Source organism: Pinus tabuliformis, chromosome 1_1 (genome assembly GCF_031772625.1).
Source record: "Pinus tabuliformis cultivar Carrire ecotype Pingquan chromosome 1_1, CPIR1, whole genome shotgun sequence".
Lineage (NCBI taxonomy): Eukaryota > Viridiplantae > Streptophyta > Pinopsida > Pinales > Pinaceae > Pinus > Pinus tabuliformis.
The window spans coordinates 81,205,987-81,227,473 of NC_142297.1; the positions used below are offsets into that span (position 1 = coordinate 81,205,987).

Here is a 21,487-nt window from a genome sequence, read left to right on the forward strand (position 1 = left end):
AAACAAGGAAGTCTTGTAACTTGGTCTTGGAGAGGTTAATAGGTCAAGGGTCTTGGTCTTGGTATTCATCAATTGAAGTCTTTATAAGAAGAAGAATTTGTTTGAGTTTTCCTCTCAAGTTGGAGAGGTTTTGGCCCTGGCTGATTGCCTACATTATGTGTCTCTTGTCTCTTTATTGTTTATGCTATGGTAGCTGTTTGCTGAAGAAGAACACTATAATAATCTAAGTAAAGAAAAGATCCTAATCTAAAGAAGTAAAAAACACTCACAGACAATTATCATTGAAGAGAAATCTCCTAATCCTAATGCCCTAGATTTATCAACACTAATTGGTCAGGGACATTACATTGGAATTCCCTCTGTGAGGCAACAAAAAAGGTTATTGAGGCAGTAAAGAAGGGAGGGATCTCAGGCAGCCAACAAGACTGTAGCTGGCTGTAAGGTCAGATCAGTACTTTAGGGACAGTAGGGTCTGCTAGATTGGGAGTTAAACTATAGTGTGTTATTGGAAGGTTCATGGACTTGTAACTATTGAAGATGCTTTATTTGTATGAGGAGTTGGTGGAATCAATTACTTGTGTACACTGTTTGTGCTTTCAATTTTATCTGTGTTTGCAAATTTGAAGGAACACTGTGATACTAGCTAGAATACAAATTTTGTCATGTGCACTTTTCAATCCTAAGGGTAATTTTCCCTCAAGGGATATTACAAAGCATAGGAATTAACTCATTGCTTGATACTTATTTCATTATTTGAAGTTGCATTTATACAAAGGAGGTGGCTTTGCTTCACATTCAATAAGGGACTCTTGGTCTTCCTTAAGACTCTTGATTTCATCTACATCCATATTATGTACAATACTAGTACTGTAGTAACACCGAAGGATTTTGTGTCTAACATTCCCCTCTTATGCTGAAGGGGTGTTTGTGAGTCCAAGCATCATTTTGAACTTTTCAAACTTTTCTTTTCCAAGTTCCTTGGTGAAGTTGTTTGCAATTTACTCATTTGTGGAAAATCTCTCAAATGAATAATCTTTTTCTCTACATGATATTGAATCAGATGGTACTTTCTATTGATGTGTTTGGTTCGAATACAGAATGTGGGATTCTTGGCCAACTTGACCGCAGATTATTGTCAACCAGAAGAGGAAGAGAATTCACTTGTTTCTTCAACAAATTTTTTTCTTGAGCCCACAATTTCCTTTGTTACTTTTGTAGCTTGCACATACTCATTCTTTGTTGTGGAATCTGCTGGAATAGGTTGTGTGCGCAACCTCCAGGAGACAACTGCTGGTCCAAGACTCATGAGATAGTTTGAAGTTGACACTCCATTTTCTTTATTCTCATCAAAGTCTAAATTAGAATATCCAATCAGGTTGAGTCATCCACCTTGAAAATGCCTGGGTTTGAAGTCTTGAGATCCCTTGAAGTATTTCAGAACTCTTTTTGCAGCAGACCAATGTCCTTCACAAGGTTTTGCATAAATCTAGAAAGAATCCGAATAACAAATTAAATATTTGGTCTGGTGGTGATAAGGTAAATAAGATTCCTCACACGTTGTCTGTACATGGTTGTATCCTCAAACTCATTCCCTTATTCTGATGTAAGCTTCAAATTTTGTTCCATTGGAGTAGAAAGAGGGTTACATTCAATCATGCCAAACCTATTCAACAATTCTCCAATTTATTTCTTTTAGGAGATGAATATGCTATTTGGATTTTGAGTCACTTCAATTGCCAAGTAGTAGTGGAGAGTTTTTTTTAGCAAGAGGAGCAATAGGGTGTTTTTCATATTAAAGTTTGAACCAATAATGATCTCATTAAGTCATATGGGAAAGAAACTCTTCATTGCCATAACTCAAAGGACCTTGTTAGCTTCATTTCAGAGGGTTTCAATTCTGCATGAGATAGTTTCTTTGTTTGTGTCTACGTCAAAGGGCTTGAAGAAGGTACCTTATTTCATTTACAAATTATATTCTTGTGACTTTCAATGGACCTCTATTTTTGAACACTTCATTTTGTGATTGGAAAAGTCATATCCTATGTTCCTAGCTGCTTGAATTAATGTATGATGGCTTAATTGCTAAATCCTAGATTATCTGGCTTTGAATTGTTTAGATTGCTGGAGCACATTTTGAATTGGCTGTCTTTTATATTTTTTGATTACACCTGATTAGCAACCAGAATCTTCCAAAGCTTTATTAAGAAACATCAGTTTATTATAGGTGTAAAAATTTTCAGTTTTCCCACCCCGTTTTCAGTTTCACCTTATTTCTCCCATGTAGTTAACTGCCCTTTCCCATATCCATACATTCAACAAGCTGGAAAAATAAATTTTGCTGAAACACAAATTCTAGAAATTTTACAGAATGCTAGAAAATGTAGAAATAAAAAATCAGCAGGTACAAACAGTGATTTAACACATTTCAACACAGAGATTTTTGGTCAATGTGACCCTGGAAAAGCCCCTTACAACTCTTGGGGAAAACTAGTTCGAGAGCTCTTCTTTATTTCTGAAAATTGCATTTTTACAGTGAGAAATATTCAGCAAAAAAATAAGCAAGAAAATTTACAACTTATCTCTTTTCCCATGCCTCACAGCAATCTGGAAATTACAACAAACAAGACAGCAATAAATGCTGTACGACCTCCTCGATTTTCGTGCCCACTTTTAGCATTAAATGTTGCTGTATGGCCTGCATTAAATGTGCTGTATGGACTGCAATAAATGCACTGTACGGACCTCGATTTGCGTGCAGAAAAACAACAAACTGCTCGATTTCTGTGCAAACCAGCGGTACGGATTTCTGGAAAATCGTGCCAAAATCTGCCTTTCACTGTGTGCTGAATCAGCTGTACAAATCTGCTCAACTGCTGCCTTGGAATGTGTGTCAAGCTGCTGTCTCCTTCTCCTCCCTGTTCAGAAATCTCCCTTGCTCTTTTGCTCCCAATCTGCTCATGAAAGAATGAATGACCTTTTCCTCCTTTAATCTAACCCCAAGTGACTTTTGGGTGATCCAAGTGACTTTTGGGTGATCCCTAAATCCAATGGCTGAAATAGATTGAGATATAAGGCTGAAATTAAATGCTCATTTAAATTTCACTTTTTATTTTTTAATTCACCCCACTTTAATAAAGATCCACTTAGTCATTTATTTCCAAAGTTACTTTTCCTTTCTAATTTTACTTTGATTTTATTAAAGCCAATTTAAAATTAGACTTTAGTAACTTTATCACTTAAAGTCACTTTTAAATTAGATTTAACTTTATAAAAATTATAAAGTCACTTTAGGAGAAAAATTAAATTCTTTTGGACACTTTTCCCTAGGCCAAAGATCAAAGCCTTAGGGAACCACCTGTCCTCCGATACCAAATTTCAACACTCCCTCTTACTGAGGAAGGTGTTCCTCACCACACCCATCTTGTCTCTGAAGTAGACATGCTTGCCCCGTCGTAAGGCTTTGGTAAGAATATCTGCAACCTGCTCATCAATGGGAATATACTCAAGCTTCACAACTCCCTTCTGAACATAGTCTCTGGTGAAATGATATTTGATCCCGATATGCTTTGACCTGTGATGAAATACTGGATTCTCCGTGAGTTTAATGCAACTCTGATTATCACAGTAAATCACTGAAGGTCTCAACGGCTGACCAAATAAGCCAAACAACATCTTGCGAAGCCAGATGGCCTCACAACTAGCTAGACTGGCTGCCATACACTCTGCTTCCGCTGAACTCAATGCTACTGACTGCTGCTTCCGGCTGAACCATGATACCACTGCTGAACCCAACCCAAAACAACACCTTGAAGTGCTCTTCCTATCAGAAGCACAACCTGCCCAATCAGAATCAGTATAACCTGCCAACCTCATTCCATCCCCCTGCCTGTAGACCAGACCATAATCCACTGTCCCCTGCAAGTACCACAAAATATGTTTTGCGGCCACGCAGTGAACCTTCCTAGGCTCACACATAAACTGACTCATCGTGTTGACTGCAAAACAAATATCTGGTCTAGTGTTGACCAAATACATCAAGGAACCAATCAACTACCTGTACAATGTGGGATCCACCAACTTGGAATTCGAAGCATGAAGCTTCTTCCAGTTGGTAATCATCGGTGTCGACATGGGTCTACAATCCTCCATGTGGAATCTGCCAAGGATGTCCACAATATACTTCCCCTGCCCCAGGAAGAAATGCCCTTCCTCCTGCCACACCTCCAAACCCAAAAAGTAATGCATCAAGCCGATGTCCTTCATCTCAAACTCCGCCGCAAGATCTCTCTTGCAGTGCTCTATGAGTCTCTCTGCACCTGTAATGATCAAGTCATCCACATACAGCACCAGAATGAGAGGCTCCTCACCTATCACAATATAGTAAAGGTTCGGATCTGCCTCACTCTTTGTGAAACCCATCCCCTGCAAGTATGTATCTATCCTGGAGTACCAAGCTCTGGGAGCTTGCTTCAGGCCATAAAGGGCCTTCTTTAGTCTGCACACATGGGATTCCTTCCCATGCACCTCAAAGCCCTGTGGCTGCTCAATGTACACCTCCTCCTGTATGAAGCCATTGAGAAATGTAGTCTTCACATCCATCTGGTGGATCTTCCAACCCATCTCTGCTGCTATCAATATAATGGAGCGGATCGAAGTATATCGAGCCACGGGAGCGAAGGTCTCCTCATAATTAACTCGCTTTGAATTTCTCAATGCTTCCGTCTGCAGCATGCTTTACCTTGTAAAGCCATCTGGAAGTAACCACGAATTTGCCCTCAGGCCTCGGCACCACTCCCAAACATCATTCTTCATGATCGAAGAATACTCCTCCTGCATGGCTTCTCTCCAGACCTGCTGGCTAGCTGCCTCCTCATAGCTAGAAGCCTCAGAGTCAAGGATGCTGGTAACCATTGCCAGATAGCTACAAAACTTCTCAGGTGGTCTACTCCCTCTGACCGGCCTCTTCGTCTTAGCAACAGATGTGGCATCTCTCAAGGTGTCTTGAAGCCAGTTGGGCATCCTCTTCCCTGAGCGCACTTCTCCCACTGGAGAATGAAACTCCTCCTCATCATCATCAGGGGCCTGAACTCCTGACTACCTGTCTGCTGTCCTCCTGCCTGCACCTGAACCTGTAGAAGCTGAGGTACCGTGTGAACTGTCCATTAGTGGACTCCCTAGTGAACTGCTCTGCATGCTGCCCTGAGCACCACCCCTCTGGCTCGGTGAGCCACTACTCACTGACGGACTTGGAATCCTCATAGATGTACCTCCTGATCCTCCTGATCTCTGCCCACTGGATCCCTGCGACTGACTCAATTGTTGCTGAGGGTCTGGCTGATCCAGATACTCTAACTCCCGTGACCTCCTAAAGGCCCTGTCCTCCTCGAACTTCACATCTCGCCTAACAACAACTCTTCTCTGTGTAGGAATGTAAATCCGAAAGGCCTTTGAGGTCTCATTGTAGCCCACAAAGATACCCTTATCTGCGGTGGGCTCTAGTTTGGTCCTCTTCTCCTTGGGTATGTAGGAGTATGTAATGCATCCAAAGATACGAAGATGACCAATATCAGGCTTCTTCCCAGAGAAAGCCTCCTTCGGAGTCATGTGTCCCAAGGCATGATGCAGACTCCTGTTCTGCAAGTAAACAGCTGTGTTGCAGGCCTCTGCCCACAAGAACAATGGCAACCCCTGATCATGTAACATGGCTTTGGCAGCCCCTACGATGGATCTGTTCTTCCTCTCCGCAACCCCGTTCTGCTGGGGGTTGTAAGGAACAGTGAACTCTTTCCTAATGCCTGCCTGCGCACAATAGTCAACAAACTCTCCAAGGGTGTACTCTCTTCCATTGTTCGAGCTCAGGGACTTGATCTTCCGACTTGTCTGTGTCTCCACAAGAGCTTTAAACTCCTGAAACTGCTTGAAGACCTCACTCTTGGTCTTCAAGAAATAAATCCAGGTCCTCCTGGAGTGATCATCAATGAATAAAACATAGTACTCATACCCACTCAAGGAAACATGAGACATCTGATCGCTCACATCAAAATGAATCAAATCAAGTATCCCATTCGCTCTGCTGTCACTGCTGGGAAAAGGGGATTTGGCAAACTTGCCCATCGCACATCCTCTACAAGTATCAAAGTGATCAGTACTGAAATCTGGCAGACCAATAGTGATCTCCCGCAAGGTCCTCAAGGCTCCATGATACATATGTCCCATCCTGCGGTGCCAAATCTCACACAGCTCAGAACTGCTAGCTTTGCTGTCGGTACTACTGCTCATTGCCACAAGGGACTGGAATGCGAACTTGTACACCTTTGCATGGCGTACACCTATCACTCTAGCTGAATCAGCTGGGGTGCCCCTGGGATACATCAACCCCTGTCCTCCCCTGAACAATATCTCATATCCTCTGTCCTCCAAAGCTGAGACGGATATGAGGTTCTTCCCATAGTTTTAAAAACCGGCCACAAAAACCGGTAACCGGTCTAACCGGCCGGTTAGAGGCCTGGCCGGTCCGAACCGGCCTAAAAACCGGGTTAGATGCCTCATGTGACCGAAATCTGGCCCTAATCGGTCAAAACCGGCCGGTTTGTAGCAAACCGGCCGGTTCCGTCCTAAACCGGCCGGTTTATGGACAGCCCACCGAATTATGACAAAAAGCACTGTGGTTTTGTGGTTTAGGGGTTTTGGGGGTGAGGGAAAGGTATTTTCCCTCCAAAAGCACCCTCACACTTGCTATAAGAGACCCCTCTCACTCTCATTTGTCTCACACAACTGATTTGGAGTGTTTGTGAGTTTGTTTGTGAGCTTGGAGAGTGTGGAGTTTTTGCTGAAGTAGTCATCTTAGAGTTGGAGTTGGAGCTATTTTGGAAATAGTGTGTAGCTGTCAGTGGAGTTGCCATCTTCAAGAGGAGGCTAAGGGAGCTAGTTTGCATTTCCAGGTAAGGATTTGCACTTGATAATTCCTCATTTGAGTCTGCTGTCCATGAATTTTTTTTTTTGTGTTATAAACTTCTCACTTCTATGATCTACCATCCAGGGAGTCATCATGCCTCCAAAAGCCGAAGATACTGCATGGGCTCATTGTGATATGATTGATGGCAAAATGATCTGCAAATATTGCCAAAAATCCATTCAAGGAGGGGGTTCAAGCAACACTTGGCTAGGATAGGAGGCCATGTAAAGCCATGTGGAGCACCAAATGAAATAATAGGGCATATTAGGGCAGAATACCTTCAGAAGTTTGAGACTCAAGTCACTGAACCAATAGAGAAGTTTGTGGCTACACAGTTTGGGAGTCGAGACTCAACCAACTGAGTTTGATCATGATGACTGAGACTCATGAGAAGTTTCAACTTCAAGTGATAATGTTGATCACTATTATAGTATTACTATTATCATATATGTAGAGTCTAGACTGAAGTCTTGTAGTAGGCCACTGGCCCCATAGTTTGTAGGCTTTATTTTTGCACTCTAGTGGCCATTTAGAGCCTCATTGCTTATGTATTTTGTCGATGATATGTATTGCACTCGGTGCCATTTTGATATATTCACCTTTAAGGCTTTACATGGTATATCAATGAGCAATCTTTGCATATTTTGTCTCTATTGGCTTGGAATCATGGTTTTAAATCTTAAAAATAGTTTTTTTCATTAAAAAATAATTATTTAATGTATTTTTCTAAAACCGGTTCGTTTAGACCAAACCAGTCCCGGTTAGACCGGTTCCGGTCGGTAAACCGGTTCATTAGGTGGACCGGTCCGGTCACCGGTTCCGGTTTTAAAAACTATGGTTCTTCCTCATCCTTGGCACATAAAAAACATCTGACACCTTCAAGGGAGGTTTGGACTCCCTTTGAAATGTCAGAGTCCCCACACCGACTGCTCTAACAATTGTGTCATCATCGAGTACTACCTCTATATCAGTACCACTCTCTGAAAGCTCTGAGAAGTACTCCCAGACTCCTGTCATGTGACGTGAAGCCCCATTGTCCACATACCAGATACCCGAAGATGCTCCGCTAATTGAGGGAAAAACATGCTCCCTCTAAACCTGTGTGGCAGGTGATCCTGCACTAGAGGACTCATACGCAGTGAACCCAAACTCCCGGTCAAAACGAACTGCAAAGTCCTCAACCTCTGCTGAAGTTGCCATGCTCTGGTTCTTCCCCTTTTTCTTTTTCTTCTCCGGATACACAACTGCATAGTGTCCGATCTTTTGACAATTCCAACACTTCACCTTGGAATAGTCCTTCTGTGTGTTACCCTGTTTACCTTTACCTTTGCCTTTGCCCCCACCATTGCTTGTGGAAGCCTGCTTCTTCCCTTTGCCTTTCTTGCCTCCTGCTGACAGTGCTACATTCTCATCCTGCTCAACTGGTTTGGCTGCCCCAAGCTGACCTTTCCTGATCTCTGTCTGAATGCAATCATCCCAAAACCTCTCCCATGGGAGAAGGGTCTTACGTGCGGTCAAAACGAACTGCAAACCTCTGCTGAAGTTGCCATGCTCTGGTTCTTCCCCTTTTTCTTTTTCTTCTCCGGACACACAACTGCATAGTGTCCGATCTTTTGACAATTCCAACACTTCACCTTGGAATAGTCCTTTTGTGTGTTACCCTGTTTACCTTTACCTTTGCCTTTGCCCCCACCATTGCTTGTGGAAGCCTGCTTCTTCCCTTTGCCTTTCTTGCCTCCTGCTGACAGTGCTACATTCTCATCCTGCTCAACTGGTTTGGCTGCCCCAAGCTGACCTTTCCTGATCTCTGTCTGAATGCAATCATCCCAAAACCTCTCCCATGGGAGAAGGGTCTTACGTGCACAAACCCCATCAGCAAAGTTCATCCATGAACGAGGGAGGTCATTCACTGCAATTCGCACCAACTCAGTGGGTGGAATGTCCTCTCCAACTGCTGCCAACTTATCTCTCACATTAGTAATCTTTGTGAGATATCCAGCTGCACTATCATTACCCATCTTAATGTTCTTCAGCTTCTCCTTCAGGACCATTTTCAGGTTCTCATTGGTACTCTGGTAGAAATTGCACAATGCTGTTCACATCTCATGGGCATTTCTCTTTCCTCTCACATGAGGAATGCAATGGTATTTGATTCCATCTAGAATCAACCTCTTACCCTTGTTGTTCTTTTTATTATACTCAGCCAATTGAGTAGCATCAATAGGCACAACAACAGGGTTATGTGTGGTTTGCACCATGATATCCCAGACTTCTGCCTCCTCAAAGATACTCTGCATTCTCTCCTTCCAAACGCTGTAGTTTGTATGCCCATCCAACCTATCCTCCACCCTCAATCCCAATGACATCCTGCTGTCCTAAAACTGAAAAAATAACACTGCTGTAGTAAAGATAAAACTGCTATTTGTGAAAAATCAGCTTGCTGGAATTTTCTGAGTGAAAAATCAGCAGGTTGTAATTTTCCTCCTTGTTGTCCCAAACTGCACTTCAGCACTCAACCTCTGATACCATGTAGAAATTTTCAGTTTTCCCACCCCGGTTTTCAGTTTCACCTTATTTCTCCCATGTAGTTAGTTGCCCTTTCCCATATCCATACATTCAACAAGTTGGAAAAAAAATTTTTGCTGAAAACACAATTTCTGGAAATTTTACAGAATGCTGGAAAATGCAGAAATAAAAAATCAGCAGGTACAAACAGTGATTTAACACATTTAAACACAGAGATTTTTGGTCAATGTGACCCTGGAAACACCCCCTACAACTCTTCGGGAAAACTAGTTCGAGAGCTCTTCTTTATTTCTGAAAATTGTCTTTTTACAATGAGAAATATTCAGCAAAAAAATCAGCAAGCAAATTTACAACTTATCTCTTTTCCCGTGCCTCACAGCGATCTGGAAATTACAGCAAACAAGATAGCAATAAATGCTGTACGGTCTCCTCGATTTTCGTGCCCACTTTTAGCATTAAATGCTGCTGTACGGCCTGCATTAAATGCGCTGTACAGACTGCAATAAATGTGCTGTACAGACCTCGATTTGCGTGCAGAAAAACAACAAACTGCTCCTCGATTTTTGTGCAAACCACTCCTCGATTTCTGTGCAACCAACTGTACGGATTTCTGGAAAATCGTGCCAAAATCTGCCTTTCACTGTGTGTTGAATCAACTGTACAAATCTGCTCAACTGCTGCCTTGGAATGTGTGCGGAGCTGCTGTCTCTTTCTCCTCCCTGTTCAGAAATCTCCCTTGCTCTTTTGCTCCCAATCTGCTCATGAAAGCATGAATGACCTTTTTCTCCTTTAATCTAACCCCAAGTGACTTTTGGGTGATCCCTAAATCAAATCGCTGAAATAGATTGAGATCTAAGGCTGAGATTAAATGCTCATTTAAATCTCACTTTTTATTTTTTAATTCACCACACTTTAATAAAGACCCACTTAGTCATTTATTTCCAAAGTCACTTTTCCTTTCTAACTTTACATTGACTTTATTAAAGTCACTTTAAAATTAGATTTTAGTAACTTTATCACTTAAAGTCAATTTTAAATTAGATTTAACTTTATAAAAATTATAAAGTCACTTAAGGAGAAAAATTAAATTCTTTTGGACACTTTTCTCTAGGCCAAAGATCAAAGCCTTAGGGAACCACCTATCCTCCGGTACCAAATTTCAACAATAGGTTGGAAATACTTTAATGGCTACATTTTGGGTCAATGTTTGAGGGGATGTCCTAAATAAGACAGTTATTTCCACCTTTATGTCTTTAACTGTGTAATTGGAGGTATGGAAAACTTCATGTTAGAGCCTTTCCCCAAAAGTCATGTGATTTTATCTTCTGCCTGGGTGGCAAAACCTCAGAATACACTTTTATCTCTTGCCAGATAGCTAAATTTCTTCATTCTACACTTTATTTTGTTAAATTTAAAGCCTTTATATTTCTTAGAATAATTTGTCTCTGGCATGTGATCCGTGCAAACACTTCATTTAATTGGTTTGCTAAGTTGGCATTTTCTTGGATCACAAACCACTGTGTTACACATAAATTTCTCATTACAGCATTTTGTTGATACCGTGTTTACAGGCAATGGATCGTTTCAGGGAAAATGAAAACTGTGTTCTTGTGGCAACTGATGTTGCAGCAAGAGGTCTTGACATTCCTGGCGTTAGAACTGTCATTCACTATCAACTACCACATTCTGCAGAGGTTAGTTTGGAAAGTATTGGTTCTGATTTTGCAGTCATTCATTTTGTAGCTAAATTGGTCGCTGGAATTTTTTATAAAATTAAAATCTGTTGTCTCCAACTTGACTAAGCTTAATGCTTATAATTCAGATTTATATTCATCGAAGTGGGAGAACAGCTCGAGCTGCTACCGATGGATGCAGTATTGCACTTATTTCACCTAGCGATAAGTCAAAATATGTATCTCTCTGCCATTCTTTTTCAAAGGTAATTACTTCCTTCGATTTCAATATCAATTGAGTCAATTTTGGTCTTTTCCTATGAAATGGATGTTATGAAGTGTTAGTGTCATTGTATCTCATGTTTATGTTGTTAGATTTAATAAAACTTTTGTACTTTCATGATTACTGTTCAGTGCCATTATCTTGCTGATAACAAACTGGTTTGTTGGGAGGGTGGTTGATATCTGTCATATATTGCTGCTATGTTGCAAACACACACAGTATACTAACAACTAAAATTACTGTGGCAATACCTTCATGGAAGGAAGAGAACAGTGTTATTATATGACACTATAATATCTTTGTAAATCAATTTCATAGGTACCAGATACACCTTTGGAGGATTTACGATCTGCATTTCCATCGACTGGGGTTGAGATCCACTGAGGATATGTTTCTGGTTTGGAAGCGCAGGATGATCTGCTCGAGGTCTCTTTCCAGGTTGCTGGAAATGTCAAGGCAATAGATCCTCTAAAATATCCATTTTTGAAAAACACATGAAAACATAAAATAAAAAATACAAAACCCAAAGTGTGGGCCTTAAAAACATATCTTGTGCCTATAAAATAGACCCCCTGTCCTAAAACATGAGCTATTTGGAGCAGAATATACTTGCAGAGCTGAATTGTCTATACTTTTTGGTTCGTTTTGTTTTTACTTTTTGGTGATACATCTAATCACATTTTCGTTTTTTTTCAAGGAAACCTCGTGGGGGAACCCCTAGGTACTTCCCCACATTATTTGGATTTTACCCCGTGTAAATCCATTGACATGTTGGATAAAGTTGTCATTGATGTCAACAATATGGCTACTTGGGTGCATTGTTGAAGATGACAAAATCCTAGCCTTGTTGGAAAACCCTTTGCTTGTTAAGAACCTTAAGGCGAAACCCTAACACTGTGAAGAAACCCTAGATCCTAAGTGCATGCAACTCTAATTTGATGAAAGGGTGTTCCTAGGTGATTGTTGAAAAGAAACCCTAACCCTAATTTGATGAAAGGTTGTTGATGAAAAATCCTACAAGAATATGTCTTGACCTTTGAGGGATGACCAAAAGAAGGGAATATACCAAAGACCTAAAAAAGGGGGCAGAAATCACTAGACATATAATATACATATATTTATATCAAATATAAATATATATGTTATATTTATATGATATAAAATATATAACATATCTCGACAATAAATAAAAAAATGAATTTACGACATATATTGGACATTAACATATATTGGGCATATATACCTTATACTATAAAAACTATCAATTGGACATATATATCTATTAAACATACATATCGTACATATAACCTCAATGGTCCCCACATATCCACGTCGGTGACTCAGCAGTCATCCTTCACACCTCGATGGTCAACATGTCTTGGGGTGTAAGACCTTCGAGCCTCGGTTGCGACGGGCGCTGGGTGAGGTCGTGCACGAGGGCGCGTGGGTAGGCACGCGGGCGCACGAACACACATGCGACGGAGCGACGGTGAAAATATGCGACAATATGCGACGATAAGAAGAAACACTTAATTTGACTAAGTGTTGGAGCGAGCTTTATATGCGATGACAAAAGGATGTAAAGCCGACTTGATTAAAGTGCTTATGGGCGTGCGTGGAGACTTTTGGGGGTCGGCCTAAAGGCTGCACACCCTTTTGCAAACCAACGCATGAGATGGTATATATAAGGGAGCTCCAAGTTCATTTGGAGACAAGCAATTCGACTTGCATTCGCTCTTGGCATCTACGCAAGGGAAGTGCGCAGTTTGGGTTGAGACATGCGCATAACTCATGCGCATTAACTTGGAGAAGTGCGCAGGTGAAGTCTTGGTTGATGGTTGGAAGAGTGGGTCGTATGTTGGTCGATGAGTGTGCGGTTTTGTGCAGAACTTAAGGTGGAGTTCTAGGTGTCTCGGGTGAGCACCCTCCTACCGTGTGAGGTTGGCACAAGTATTGTAAAGGCTGTTCTATGCCTTGATTGTAAAATATTCTAAGTATAGACTTGGAGTTTTGCCAAGTATACTTGATGATTGTATTATTGAAGAAATACTGATTATAATATATTGTTGGGCAGACTTGTTCGGGAGTTGCCCCTCCCCTTTATACTTGTTTGCAATTGTTGATGTTCTTGGTTAATTGCATGATGATAATGAATGAGTATGGGCTTCATTAAGTATAAAGGATAATTGCATTTTACTTGGTTGCGAAAAACAAACTAAGTAAGGACAAGTGAATTAGGCGTAGTCCACGAAGGTGAGTATTGGTGAAAAGAAAGCGTTCGGTGGTGCCGCACCTCGCTATAAGCGGTTGAAAGACTACCGCAGGTGTAGGGGCGTGACAGGTGGTATCAGAGCAGCTGATTCAAGGTATTGAAGGTTGAAGCTACTACACAACTTCACTGAAGTGAAGGTGGTATCAGAGCAAGGTTTGCTCGTGAAGATTGAAGCTGTTGAGCAAGGTTGCTCATGACAGGTACTTGCAGGTGAAGGAAACCATTTCACACGAAGTGGAACAAGGGTTGGTTCTAATTGCAGGTGACTTGGTGAAGCTGTTGGATCGTCGAAACTAGATTGCAAAGGAGAAAGAAGCTGTTAGAGATGGCAGTCGAATCTCAGGCTGGGTCTAGTCACGTTATGAAGGATACTACTATTGGGTTCATTGAAAAGGTGTTGGAAAAGATGGAGAGTATGGAGACTTCTTGGGATAAGAAGATGGACTTGTTTGCTAAAGAACAAGAGGCCAACTTGAAGACAAGGGAAGAGCTCGATGAACTCCGAACACAACATGATGAACTCCAAACACAGTATGAGTACACTGATCTTATGTGTACACAACTTGAAGTAAGGGTCAAAGAGGTTGAAGAAGCAAGGGATCAAGGTCTTGCAGAGATCGTGAACTTGAAGAAAACTCTTGACGAAGCCAAGGATGAGATAGTGGTATTGAAGAAGGCCGTGAGGCATAACTCAGGTGGAGGAGTGCCTCATGTGAAGGTCAAGGAACCGGAATCTTATGATGGTACAAGGAATGCAAAGACTCTTGGCAACTTTCTATGGGACATGGAGCAATACTTGGAATGATTGGGTCTATCTGATGATGAGACAAAGGTCAAGGTAGCTGCTCAGTTCTTAACAAAGGATGCTAAGATGTGGTGGCGAAGGAGGTTAGATCAGATTGCCAATGGTAGTGCTGATGACATTACTTTGTGGGATGACATGAAGAAGGCTTTGCAGACTCATTTCAGTCCTCAGGATGAAACGTGGGAAGCAAGGACGAAGATTAAGTACATAAAGCAGACCGGAAGCCTACAAGCATATCAGCGGGAGTTTGCAAGTGTAGCTCTGGAACTTCCTGACATGGCGGAAAGAGACAAGCTGTTCAACTTCATTATTGGGTTGAAGCCTTGGGCACGCAATGAGGTGAAGAGGTAGAAGATTAGGACACTTGAAGAAGCTTTTGCTGCTGTTGACAGGTTGGTGGAGCATTATGATGAGACTTCTGATGATAGGAAGAAGAAGTCCGATAAACCGAAAGATAAGAAGAAGGAAGATGCTTCGAAATCGGATGATAGTTCGAAGACGAAGAAAGCCTTGAAGTGTTGGATATGTGCTGGACCACATACGGTGAAGAATTGTCCTTCTAAACCAAAGGTGGCTGCTATTGCACAATCTGATGCGAAGAATGAAGGTGCTTCTGTGGGGATGATGCAGATACTTGGTGCTTCTGCTACTACGGAGGTGGTCTCTAGGAGGGATCCTGAGAGGAACAGATTGGAGTATGTTCAGATGAAGGTTGGAGGTGCTGATATACTCACTATGGTGGATAGTGGGGCTTCTCACAACTTCATGAGCGAAGATACTGCGAGAAGAGTTGGGCTGAAGTTTGTACCGGCAAAGGCACAAATGAAGACAGTGAATTCTCCTCCTATTGAGATTCTTGGTATAGCTGAGAGGGTGGACACTACACTTGGTGAATGGACCGGGAAGGTGGACTTCACTATAGTGCGGATTGATGACTATGAAGCTGTATTGGGGATGGAATTCATGAAACAATTTGAGGCTATGGTTGTTCCACATTTGAGGAAGCTCTACATTTATGATGGAAGGGAAGATGTACCCATTGGTGTTCCAACCATTGGTGTGACAAGACCTGATTGTAAATTGGGAGTGATGCAAATGGAAGATAAGGAGAAGGTGAATAAGCGATTGTCTACTATTGAGGCAAAGCTTACCGAGCAGTCATTGGTCATTAGATCACTTTCAGATAGCATCTTGGATTTGTCAAGAAGGCTAGAGCTGGTGGAGGATGATGATGATGAGGAGGAGGTATATGTGAGACCGGATGTCCAGAAGGAAGACCGGGTTGCTTATCTACAAAGGATGGAGATTGAGGATCCTGATAGATGGATTGAGTTGATTAGTGAGGGAGAGCCTTCAGGCTCTACTCCCTCTACATCTTCTTAGATGGATGAAGAAGATGGGGCTCATTGTTAGCTGCTCATGGCAGTGAGTCCTTAAACATGTTTGAGCAGGTATGATTGATGGTGCAGGGATGGCTTGGCATCAAGCATCATGACATGTTGCAGATGGATGGAGTTCTATGGACCTGAGCATGGATTATGGTGGTAGATTCTTGATGAGTCAAGGATGTGGCAGATGTTTGAGGAACAACTGATGATGACATGAGGATGTTCACTCTCATGGATTGAGCGTGATGGTTGGATTAGCTACCCAACTAGTTCAGACATGGGGTCGCGAAGTGTGCAGAGATATGTTGGCATTGTGTTGGAGTATCATGACAGAGGTTCACATGATGACACATGATGGGGTCGACACAAGATGTTGCAGTGGAGATTGTGACAGAGGAGTCGATGATCATGGATCGAGATGATATCTGGTGGGGAACATACCGTGAAGGTGCATACCTTGGTATGGGTATCTTGGTGGCAGTTAGTCACTAAGGTGAGACATGATGGAGATGGAGTTCTATATATGTTGCAGGGATGTTTGCCTTATGTGGAGGAGTCGACATCATGGATGATGATGATCTTGGTGGATGGCTACCAAGATGATATGTTGTCGAGGACGACAACGATTTCAGGTGGAGGAGGATGTAAGACCTTCGAGCCTCGGTTGCGACGGGCGCCGGGTGAGGTCGTGCACGAGGGCGCGCGGGTAGGCACGCGGGCGCGCAAGCGGGCGCACGAACGCACATGCGACGGAGCGACGGTGAAAATATGCGACAATATGCGACGATGAAAAGCGACGATAAGAAGAAACACTTAATTTGACTAAGTGTTGGAGCGAGCTTTATATGCGATGATAAAAGGATGTAAAGCCGACTTGATTAGAGAGCTATGGGCGTGCGTGGAGACTTTTGGGGGTCGGCCTAAAGGCTGCACACCCCTTTGCAAACCAACGCATGAGATGGTATATATAAGGGAGCTCCAAGTTCATTTGGAGACAAGCAATTCGACTTGCATTCGCTCTTGGCATCTACGCAAGGGAAGTGCGCAGTTTGGGTTGAGACATGCGCATAACTCATGCGCATTAACTTGGAGAAGTGCGCAGGTGAAGTCTTGGTTGATGGTTGGAAGAGTGGGTCGTATGTTGGTCGATGAGTGTGCGGTTTTGTGCAGAACTTAAGGTGGAGTTCTAGGTGTCTCGGGTGAGCACCCTCCTACCGTGTGAGGTTGGCACAAGTATTGTAAAGGCTGTTCTATGCCTTGATTGTAAAATATTCTAAGTATAGACTTGGAGTTTTGCCAAGTATACTTGATTGTATTAATGAAGAAATACTGATTATAATATATTGTTGGGTAGACTTGTTCGGGAGTTGCCCCTCCCCTTTATACTTGTTTGCAATTGTTGATGTTTTTGGTTAATTGCACGATGATAATGAATGAGTATGGGCTTCATTAAGTATAAAGGATAATTGCATTTTACTTGGTTGCGAAAAACAAACTAAGTAAGGACAAGTGAATTAGGCATAGTCTACGAAGGTGAGTATTGGTGAAAAGAAAGCGTTCGGTGGTGCCGCACCTCGCTATAAGCGGTTGAAAGACTACCGCAGGTGTAGGGGCGTGGCATGGGGCATCCAAATATATCGTGGTGGTCCTAGCTGTCCTACTTATCCACATCAACGCTCATTCATCTAGATCGGTGTGCGGGTTTCATATGAGAAATTATACATCGAGCAATTTTTTGTTCCCCATTGCTCTTGCCCGATCATGTTTGAATCATCCTTCTCCGATCACGATCTAACTATATGTCGGCGCTCCCACAATCATGACTATTCGACTTATGAAAAAGGTATAGAAATCATTTGTTTGGCTATTGGAAAAAGAAAACGTGTTCTCGGTGAAGAAATACAGGTGCGTAACACAGAAGTTCACATCTCGTGAACTAACAAGAGAATGTGGAAGATTTGTTAATGTTTTTCGGTGGAATTCTCTCTTGAAGACAAGACGCAACAAGGAACTGCTGGAACAGTTAGGACACAGGCAAATCTTTCCTTGGATAGAAACTCGAAAAGACTGAGTTTAATGTATAGAAAGTTTGCAGGGAGGAACCAAAATACGAATCTGTGGTGGCATAAATTTGCACCTACGGATCTGTGAGAATATCTTTTTGGAGCTAAGACCAGAGGCTCGGACTTGTGCTTAGCGTGTGGACAGACTTTGGATCTGGGTAGAAAAGGAACCTCAGTCCCATAAACAAAAAATTCTTGAAAAGAAAAGGAGTCTTGAACCTGTGGCATATTTTGGACAGATTGTGGCATATTTTCCAGGAATAACGACTGCATATCTGTAACCAAGCATCTCAGACAGAGTTGAAGACTTGTGCTTGACCCTTCAAGGCGTGGTAGAGTCCATGTTGAGGCACTGTCCAATGATTTCTTTGAAGCATCTTTAAGGGTGCAGACTTCGGACCTACAGTTGGAGTCTCGCGGACCTGTGTGTGATTGTTGCTTCTTAATCACTTATCCCAAACTTCATTAGGAACAAGAATACTTCTTATTACATCTTGTTTGGACCTAAGACAACAATACCTGAGAAAGAAGTGAAAATTTGGAGCTATGAAGAAGTGTATATATATATATTTTTTTTTTTTTTCTTTTCGAATATGAGCCTTTTATTCGGAGAATCAGTTAAACTCTCTTACAAACCTGTGGAGGAGCTTTTGTGACTTACAGAAACTATTCTTGGAAACTTTGTAGTGAAGCATCATTCTATGTCACATGGTTCGGGTTCGAATTCGAGTTCGGAAACAATTAAGTTTGATTCGAATTTGAATTTTTCGATCAGGTTTGCATGAGGTTCGACATTAAGTTTAACTATATATATATATATATATCTGACATAAAATAATAAAAAATAAAAATCAATCAATATAACTATATGAGTAGTAGTGAGCACCCACGAGCCACAAATCACGACCACTATTAACATCACGCTCCAGGCAGCGGGGACAAGCAGTGTATAGAAATTGAATTCAGGAAATTGCAGAGAATACAACATAGCGGCAACACTGAGCACAATAGAGCGAGTACACTTAGACTGAAGTTGGATTGTAAAAATCTATCGACAACCATGGTAAATAAAGCCAAACGAGTGTCCACCGTGGGAAACTAATTGGTGGGAAGCGGAACAAGAGAAAACCATATGCTGCCGATGGTTTTTCTCATAAACCTTAAAACCACTGACAAAAACCGCTCGAAATCTAACACCTCGAACCCCCCCAAAAAAAAATAAAAATTGGGCTTTAGGTTCGTCTTTAGGTTCGCCTTCAAGTTTGAATTTGAAGTTCGACTAGCAGGTTCGAATTCGTTGAGGTTCAAATTTGAGGTTCAACTATGAGGTTCGCCGAACCTGAACGAATTTGAATTAATTTCGAACCCCAAGGTTCAAATTCGGTGAACCTTGTGACATAGGCATCATTGAAGATCCTCATGGAGTAAGCTTAAAGAAGAAATTTGGGTATCATGACGAATTTGGGAGATACCTTCTACAGTGGACAAGGTTGTCATTGATGACGTGACATGGAGACTAAGTGAAGGGATAGCTGAAGATTAACAGGGCTTGTTGAAGAAAAATTGAAAGTCGTGAAGCATATCCAAACACATCTTGACGAAGTGAAGCTAAGGGTTGGAGCCTCGAAAAGACAAGGTTGGTGCCTTGGAGGATAGGGTTAGAGCCCTAGACGATCAAAGTCCTCAAGAAACTAGGTTGGAGCCTGAACCAGAGATAGGGTTGGAACTTGGAGCCCTTGAGGTTGGTGCCTCAAAATTGACAAGGTTGGAGCCTTGGAAGTCCAAGTCGGTGATTGGCAAATACAAGTTGGAGCCTGGGAGATTGAAGATCAGTGTTTTCATCTAGGGTTGGTGCCCTACATATATTGTATTTGATTTATTGTAAAGAATAAATTAATAAAAGCATTTATTCTTATTGTTCATTTTATGTTCTAAATATAAGTGATCTAACTGGTAAAAATAACAATTGAAAAGAAATACTGATTCACCCCCCTCTCGGTATTTCCAACATGGCATTGATTATGGTGCCTCTCCCTCTGGGAACATTGAGTGAGGCATGCAACAAAGGCAGCTAGCCCAGGGAATCAGACATGGGACCTGTTTCATGAAGCTCAAAGCACTCAATTGAGCTAGCCCACTAAGCATACAATATATATATATATATATATATATATATATATATATATATCCTTTTTCATATAATTCTTTATCTATGTCATTTATGAAACAAGTTGATATGTAGATCCGAGAAGATTTTTCAAGTTGTCTCAAATTATTTTATTCTATTGGCAATCTAGATGGTGAGATATATAATTTGATGGAAAAAATTAGAATAAGGGCTGCAATCAATTTGAAGAAAATTTCATAGAGATTTATGCCTTGCAGTTTGGAATTAGTACTAATGAATAACTGGAGATAGTGTTGGCTTATAGCTGATAAGAAAAGGCATCTTTTGGATATATTACTTCCTAACTCCTGAAAATATGAGTCGTTCTCCCAATCACATTGGCTCCCAACTTGGGTATTCAGGAATCAGTATACCTGCCTGAGCTATAAACATTAAAAAATAAGGTCACCACTAGCCATTCATAATTTAGGTTCTCTATACAAAAATATAATATCATTTATGAGGGAAATTGGAGTCAAAGAAGCAAGCTGCAAGAAAGATTGGTCTATAAGTTGTAGGCAAGAAAGGGCACACCTAGAAAGGTTGCATGGACATTATTTAGAATAAATATTATTGCATTCATTAAATGAAGAATCCAAATGGGTAAGAATGCAACTACAACCTCAATATTATTTTTCCATGTTACACTGCCTGTGGAAAACCCCAAGTATTTCCCCTTATTTCAAGGATGGTACCTAGGGTAAACCCTAGATTTTTCGGGTCGCAAGGTGGGTCAACAATAGGGCTTGGAGACATTACAACAATATAATCCTTAAGAGCTCAACATGCCATTTGTGGGAATTGAACCCATGTGAGGAGCATAACATCTTTCGTTTCAAACACTTGAGCTAGACCCAATTGGAAACAGCATTAATATCATACCACAAGATGAACAACATTTGTGCATAGACGAGTAATTAGTTTGTGGTAAATGAGAAAAGGAGAAGCTACAAGTGGTGCTGATAAGGACGACAGGTTGTTTGGTGCACCATTTTAAATGATAAATTTTGGGTCTTTTTATCTGTAGCTTCAGATCCCCACTTTTAGCAGTCCATTTGCTTGTCATTTGCTTAGTTTAAACTTCAAACTAGTAATTAGTCAATTAATTTTTTGTTTCAATCTGATAATTAGCTACCCATTCATTAGTTGCTTGATCTAGTTTTATGCTTCACAAATGAAAGAATCCCCTAATTCAAAATTTGGAGACTAAAACTTGAAAGCCTATTATTTTTTACAATAAAAATTAATGGGGAAATACATCATTATGCATTTAATGCATGACATAAGTCCTTATTTATTCATAGCTTGTCCTTTTCTGTTGTAGTATTTGAAGTAATTGAAAAACACTTATTTAA

The 21,487-nt window shown here is 41.3% G+C and overlaps 1 protein-coding gene across 1 annotated transcript in view; it reads left to right on the forward strand.

Moving 5' to 3' along the window:
* Nucleotides 1-21,487, forward strand: part of LOC149211674 (P-loop containing nucleoside triphosphate hydrolases superfamily protein) — a 262,983-nt gene that overhangs the window by 100,809 nt on the left and 140,687 nt on the right. Inside the window, exons 8-9 of the mRNA XM_089391570.1 lie at nucleotides 11,053-11,175; nucleotides 11,304-11,420. Of these exons, the coding sequence (XP_089247696.1) occupies nucleotides 11,053-11,175; nucleotides 11,304-11,420 (240 nt within the window). The remainder of the gene's footprint in view (nucleotides 1-11,052; nucleotides 11,176-11,303; nucleotides 11,421-21,487) is intronic.